The sequence below is a fragment of the Acanthisitta chloris genome, unplaced genomic scaffold (genome assembly GCF_000695815.1).
Source record: "Acanthisitta chloris isolate BGI_N310 unplaced genomic scaffold, ASM69581v1 scaffold15169, whole genome shotgun sequence".
NCBI lineage: Eukaryota > Metazoa > Chordata > Aves > Passeriformes > Acanthisittidae > Acanthisitta > Acanthisitta chloris.
Window position 1 is genome coordinate 35,183 of NW_008693218.1, and position 7,364 is coordinate 42,546.

General features: G+C 49.6%; 1 protein-coding gene across 1 annotated transcript in view; it reads left to right on the forward strand.

Annotated features, from left to right (window-relative positions):
- Positions 1–3,788: 3,788 nt before the first annotated feature.
- Positions 3,789–7,364, forward strand: part of TNR (tenascin R) — a 28,728-nt gene continuing 25,152 nt past the window's right edge. The window contains 2 exon segments of the mRNA XM_009083001.1: positions 3,789–4,284; positions 7,274–7,356. Of these exon segments, the coding sequence (XP_009081249.1) occupies positions 3,789–4,284; positions 7,274–7,356 (579 nt within the window).

Here is a 7,364-nt window from a genome sequence, read left to right on the forward strand (position 1 = left end):
AACTTGGGGCCAATGAAAGTGTAATTTAAAACTAAAGACTAAAAGCATCTCAGATAAATTTGCCCTAATGCAACTGATTTTACACACTAAATGACCACAGAAATTGGCTTCTTTTTCCTTGTACAAGGAGAGAGGAAAAATATATAGTCCTGGATCTGTTCACTGTCAATGGTTTCTAATGGTTCAAGGGCAGCATTAGCCAGGCTGGGAAGCACTAGGAGGACAGGAAAACAAGGAACCCAAAACAGGAACATTCATGCAACTCCTCTACCCTGGTAGCCAAGATTCAAGCTGTCAGACCATGCACACAGCTCCAGAGCTCTGCCAGCCAAATCCCTGCACTAACCCACCCTGGCTGAGCTCACAGTGTTGGGTCCTTTAGGGAAAAGCAAATCATTGACAGGAGGAGCAGGAAACAGAGATAGGGAATGGAGATGACAGACCCTGGTGTGCATCCACAATTCGTCAGGGCTGCAGAGCTGTCAGCCCAAGCTTCCAGGAGTATTAACAGGGATGTATGGCTCAAGTGCTCTGCTCTGGGTTGGAGGACAGCAAGGAGCATCCTCCTGCCCTTGGTGTCCTCCAGGACACCAGGGTGAATCCGGGACCTGTGGACTCAGCCTGGTTTAACCTCAAACCGTGGTGACTTTTCACCATTTCACACCAAAGAGCCCATTCAGAGGCATGAAACCTGATCCAGCACCTAAGCAATGCAGGATTACTTTTTCTTTCCTTTTTTTTTTTCCCTTTCCCATCCTGTTTCTAATCACAATAATAACCCAGAAAGCTCCCTAGCAGCATGCCACAGGGATGCCTCATTCCCACAGCATCACACCCTGCCCGAGGCTGCTGCATCCAGCAGGGCTGGAGGGGCTGACTTACTGCTCAGAGCTGGGCAGCTGTGATGAATGTCCCGATAAAGAGATTCAGATCAATGAGCCTGGCAGGTTTTACCAGCAAATGAAAGGCTTTGGGGTCTGTGGGTTACAGAGTGGTTAACTCCCCACCCTGCTCGCTGTCATGAGCGAGCAACCTCCGCAGTGTATCTGCTCCCCAGGAGTTATTCACCCACCTATCTCCCACTCCCTCCTGCCTGCATCCACACCAAACCTTTCTCCCCCCATCCAGTATCTGTGGAGCCAGGCTGGACCCGAGGAGTGGGGAGGATTTGACTTCCCCGTGCCTAAGCTGCTCCTGTAATCCTGCAAGGAGTCTTGCATTGAAGCTCTGGCCCGGCTAGGCACTGCTGGCTCATGGCCACAATTACTTCCACTCTGAGCACACACAAAAAGCCAAGTGAGAGGCCAAGGAGAGGGTGGTTAGCTTCCAACACCAACCAGTCAATCAAAGACAGCCCCTGCTAATTAGCCCTTGTGCCTTCCCCTGTCACAGCCACCCCATTAGGCAGGGACAAGAAGTCTCTCCTTGGGTCAGCCAGGGCCACCCAGGAGAGACAGAAGGCAAAGGAGGATTTGAGGGCATCAGGTTCTGATAGTGAAGCCCAAAATTGCCACTTATAGAGCATTGATCTCACCTTTCTCACCCCTTTCCATTGTCATCTCTGGTGCCCTCCTTCTTGCTGTCTTCTGCGAGCATGGCCAGAGCCACTTCACTGCAGAGTTCCTTTTTTCTTGCTTTTCCTAAAACCCAGGAAAAAAAAAAGAGAGTCTACCAAAGGAGTCCCAAGTGCCTGATCACGAGAAGCAGGCACTGAGCAGGGAGCCAAGAAGAAAAGTGCAGCAGAAACATTGCAGTAATATTGGATGATAATCCTGCAAATGCTGTGAGGAGGCTGAGTAGTGATATTTTCTGGAGTAGTGTGGTATTGTAGGAGAGAAACCAGCAAGCAAATATTTTCATTCAGCAGCAGGGGAAGGGGGAAGGCAGGGCTGTTCCCCAGATTGGAGCTCCAGAGCAGGAGACCCATTAGAAGTAAGGGAGGGCAATTGCTCAAGATTCTGGCACTGGCAGAGAGTGGCAAAGTCAGATGCTGTGAGTGACCCTGAGCACAGCTCAGTTGTGGATCACAGCTCACCATGACCTGCATGCTCTAGTGCAGACCAGCTGTGAAACTCCAAGTTCAGACCCTGCAGGGTCTGCACTAAATGCAGCTTGGGAGATTTGGCTTTAAGCACCTTGTTGGAAACACTGAACCTACTACCCCTCTGCAACCTCCACTTTCCAGTTACAGGAATTGGTATGAGAGTACTACAACAGGCAGCTGAGTCAGACCAGGTTGATGTCCCATCTCCTTTTGTCACCAAATGTCCTGGAAGAAGGATGATGATGTAGCTGGCAGGTGTGGCAATTTGCACCTCTCCACGTGGTGGCCATTCAAGGCAGGTCCTATCCAAACAGCTCATCCCAGTGCTCAGGAGTTCTAAATCCTTGAGGTTTTAAGTTCTTCTTAACCTGTGTAGTCACACATTCATAGCCTTTGAACCTGTATGAATGGCTAAGCCCTCCTAGGCTCTGAAGTTATTAAATACAGAGTCATTACAGTTAATTACAAATCTGGACACTGCAAGAGCAATGCAGGGGCTTTGAATACAACCTAAACCCCCACAACTTTTTGGAGCTTTGGCAAAGTCTCTGGTGATGCAGCAAGGAGAGCCTTTTTCACCAGCATTGTAAAGAGTCTGTTGACCAGATTTAATGTGCCTGCTGCATCTTCTGCACTCCTGGTGTTCAGGAGTTCCTGGTTCACTCCAGTGTTCAAACCCAATATTGGTAGGGAGCCACAAACACGAGGATGTACATTCCCTCCTGAACTGCTGCAAGAAATCCAACTGAGTATTTGCTGCTATTAGATAGATATCTATTTGTCCTGTGACTGAAGCAATGCTAAGGCTCAGCTGGGAGCCTCTAACCACAGCACAGCATGCCCTCCAAGCAGCCACAGTATCTTTGGGATATGACACTTGGCGATGCCATTGCAGACACAGCCTCGTCCTGCCCATTAGTGCTATCTTCTGATGGACCAGACAGAGATTCCTCATGACAAACTAGTTGGAGTTAAGTATTGGTCAGCAGACAATAGTCCCAACAAGAGTAATGAGGGCAAATCCATTCCCAGCACAACTGATCTGGCACTGGTGATTTTAGGCTGGAGATAAATGTGGTCCTCTGAGGCTGGATTACCAGCCAGGGGCTTCTGATCAATACCAGAATGAGAAGTTGTGTTGTTCCAATCAAGACAAGGTTAACCTGTAAGCCAGAGCATGGGCAGGGGGGTGAAGCCACATTAACAGGAGGGATTTGTCTGATCAGAGCATCGACCTGGACAAGCTGGAGCCTTCGTGGTGTAATTTAATGGTGTTTAGCTTCAAGGCTGCCATTCCTAGAGCTACTGAAGGAAGCTCAGCAACTCCTGGCACAGCTCCTGGGGCAAAGGAGACAACTGGAAGGAGAGTGAAGGGATGCCTCACTGTCACCCCTGTGTTAACCCTTTGGACACACCATATTGATGTGGCACTAAAAGCAGATCCCACACAGTATGTTTCTGCTGAAAACATGGGTATTTGATGCTTCATAAGTACCAGATGAACTGTTTCTAAACAAAAAAAGTAATAGCAACAAGAATCTGCCTTTGTCACTGTTCAAGGGCTATGACAGTGTCTTCCCACCAGCCATGGGTTCCATTCAGGGAAGGCCCAGAAGGACCTGCCTCTCTATGCTGAGCATAGTTTCATGCTCACCAACCATGCTCTTTTTCTTCTTCTCCTCAGGTCCTCCCCGCTCTTGGCTGACCAAGGCTGGCTTAGAAGGCTCTTCCCTCTCCCAGGAAAATGGGGACTGACAGTGAAAACCCAGTCCTGAGGAATGTGCTCATCAGCTTCAACTTGCTTCTGCTGGGCACTGTCCTCAAGCCTTTTGAGTGCCGCCTGGAGGTGACCACAGAGCCAGCTGAGAGGACAGCGGTGGATGAGGTGGGTGGCCTTGCCAACTGCAGCCCACCCATCAAAGAGCAGCCCATGGTCTTCCACCACATCTACAACATCAACATCCCAATGGACAGCTGCTGCTCATCCATGTTCAAGTCTTCAGCTGAGGAGGTGAGTTCAGAAGACGAGCGGCTGGCAGAGTACACGGAGCAGACCTCCGACAGCGAGAGCCAGGTCACCTTCACCCACAGGATAAACATGCCCAAGCAGGCCTGCAAGTGCTCCACCTCCCTCCCGTCCCTGCAGGAGCTGCTGAGCAGGATTGAGATGCTGGAGAGGGAGGTCTCCATCCTCCGGGACCAATGCACCTCCAATTGCTGCCAAGAAAATGCAGCCACAGGTAGTAATGCCATCCTGTTAGCTCTTGCTGGGGACTGAGGGCTTGAGCAAAAGGCAGGAGAAATAAACACAAAGCCTGGTGATGCCACACAGAGTGGTGACAGAGGAAACCTATGTTCAAGCATGATGTGGATCTGGCTTTAGTGGAAAAGCTAGGTTTAGGGTTTTTTCTAAAAAGCAGGAAAACCCCTGGGAGGGATTTGGTCACTTGAGCCTGGGTGCCCTGCTCTCTGCAGAAACCTCCTAACAGCCTGAGCTAAAGTCCCATCATGGATAAAATTACAGCTGGTTAGGGGTGAGCAGGGAGATCTCCCAACCCTGCTGTCCTTCCAAATCTGTTAGACATCTGCCACTGCTTGTGGGACAGGGAGCAGAGAGGTAGCTCCTGCTCCCCTGAGCAGTCCCTGAGCTGAAGGCAGCACCGTGGGAGCTGGCAATAAATCCCTTCATCTTCTCTGTAGGAGTGATTGCATCTGAAAAGCTGAGTTTAAAAAGAATAAAAAATACAGGGAATAACTTCTGTTGTCATGAAAGACAAAAGAGGCACAAACCCATCAACAGGATACTTCGTCTGAATAAAAAGATGTGCTTTTGGGAAGTTCTCTGAGAGCCCCCATTAGGGTTATTCCACCAAAGACAGCCCCTCATTTCACCTCAGCTGTCCCTCAGAGCCAGGGAAGCACATGCAGCTGAAATGCAGTGGGTCAGGAAAGGTCTGAACTAGAGATTGCATTTCCATAGCACAGGAGCCAGCATACCAATAGTTTTCCTTATGTCTTGAGGGCCTGTCCCAAAGGGCATCCATCCCAAATGCAACCCAGCATTGCTCAAGGCTCCAGTGCATCAGGGCTCCCTGCAGAAAATCCAACAAGAAGAACCACAAAGGGCATCTTTCCAGGGGAAAACTGCTTTTGAGACCAAGAACAACAGGGAGGAAGAGAAATTAAAAGCAACCCTCCCGATGCCCACTGGGGTTTGAAGTTTTGCAGCTATTAGTGTGATTTTTCCAGAGGTACCTGAACACCTCTGTGTGTAGGACACATTGAAATCAAATGGGTATAACCCACACTCAGGTCAACAGAGTTGGACCAAAGGAGTGTGAGACAGGGAGGGACAAACCAGGATGGACACACAGTGGTGAGTTTCTAAGGCACAGGCTTAGGCCACATCCCCCCTCAAGGGTAAAGTCATCAGCTGCATTAATAATTAAGACAAACCAGGAAACAGCAGTGTGTTCAAAGCAAGGGTTAAAATCATGTAGGAAAAGCATGGGAAAAACCTGTTTTAAAGGAATTCATTTGAAATTCTGATGGGCCTATTTGGGTTACCTGAAACACACAAAGACAGTCCTATTAAACATTCATTGCTTGGTGGAGTCTCCACTCCCCTTGCAGGTGCTCTGAGCTAAAACTGGAGTAATTTCACTTATTTTTACTAGTGTTGTTTTCAATTCACTGCACTGCAAAGGAGATCTGGATCCTTACCCCACTGCCCCAGGCACTTCCCTGAGGAAAGCCTCTTTCCTCCAGCACTTAAAAGCATCTTCTCTCCTCTTTTGATAACTTAACTAGAGACTGAGATCTGAAAAGAACCTGATTGGCATTCCCAGTATTTGCAGTTTGGATGGGAATTGTCCTGCAAAGTAACCCAAATGGGACTGTCTAGCAAAGCATGTAACTGAGCCCCTTTTACATGAGCATCTGGTGCACCTGCCATAGGAAGAGTTGCTTGGACAGGTCAGCTAGGATGGAAAATTTAGGTGGGGGGGCTAGGATGGAAAATTTAGCTGTGGGACAGAGTCCTGGGGCTTGGGGGGCTTTGTGATGCAGAGATTTCCCAAGGGTTGGGGGAAGCACAGAAAGAGTTTCTGTTCTTCCTCAGTTCACACATGGAAGAAAAGCAGTAAAAGTAAGCAAGAAAAATTAGCTTGACTGGGATAAACCCTAAGCTGGAGCAATGGGTCCATGTTCCATGCAAAACAGGGGAGCATTGACAATGTCAGTGACTGACACCTTTGTCCCCATCCATCCCTCCTCACCCCAGAGCATCCTGTGCAAGGCTGCCAGGTAAAGAGGGGGCATTAGTGGTGGTGTCCATGGTGTCCATGGTGTCCATGCTTTTCCTGCTTTCCCACAACCTCAGCATGTGCTTTTCCTGCTTTCCCACAACCTCAGCATGCCCAGACCCCTGATACCTTGTGCAAAGCCAACAGCTCCATTTCACCAGGCTCACCAAGATAAGGGTGAAGGTTGATGTCTTTGGGTAGATACCTGCTTTTTGTAGGAGAGAGACTGACCAGACCAGGATCTCTCACCTGTAAAAAGGAACAGTGGGTGGAGCAGAGACCAGAGTGCAGAGAGCAGACACCAGAGTGGCTGGTGCTGAGGGTTTGGCCAGGGAAGGCATTTGTCCAGTAAGAGGTCTAGGGAGGTTCCCATCAACTGAATGCTGAGCTGATATTAGGAAGAGATACTAGGAACAGATTTTTTTATAGAGAGTGCTCAGGCATTGGAATGTGCTGCCCAGGGAGGTGGTGGATTCACCATCCCTGGAGGTTTTCAAGCTGAGACTGGATGTGGCACTTAGTGCCATGATCTAGTAACCACGGTAGGGGTTGGATTTGATGATCCCTGAGGTCTCTTCCAATCTGGTTGATTCTATGAAGAGAACCCAAAGGGAGCACTTGCACCCCAACAAGGCTGACAGCACCTATAGTTATGGAGGCCACCTGCTCTCTAGGGAAAAAAGATAAACTCCTGAAGATCCACCCAAACCCCACCCTGATCCCGTATCACCAATTCCATCCCTTTCAGCCCTAAAGGCACCATCTCCCCAGAGCTGAGCATCCTCAAACAGAGGGAAGACCATCCCCTGCTGGCCCCACACCCCTCCCCTTCCCCAGCCCACCAAAGGGCTAACCTGGGGCCAACACTGACCTTTACCCACCTCCCACCCGGTGGGCTCTGACCCTCAGTCCTGCATCCTTGCAGGGCAGCTGGATTACATCCCTCAGTGCAGCGGCCACGGGAACTTCAGCCTGGAATCGTGCAGCTGTGTGTGCATGGAGGGCTGGGCTGGCAG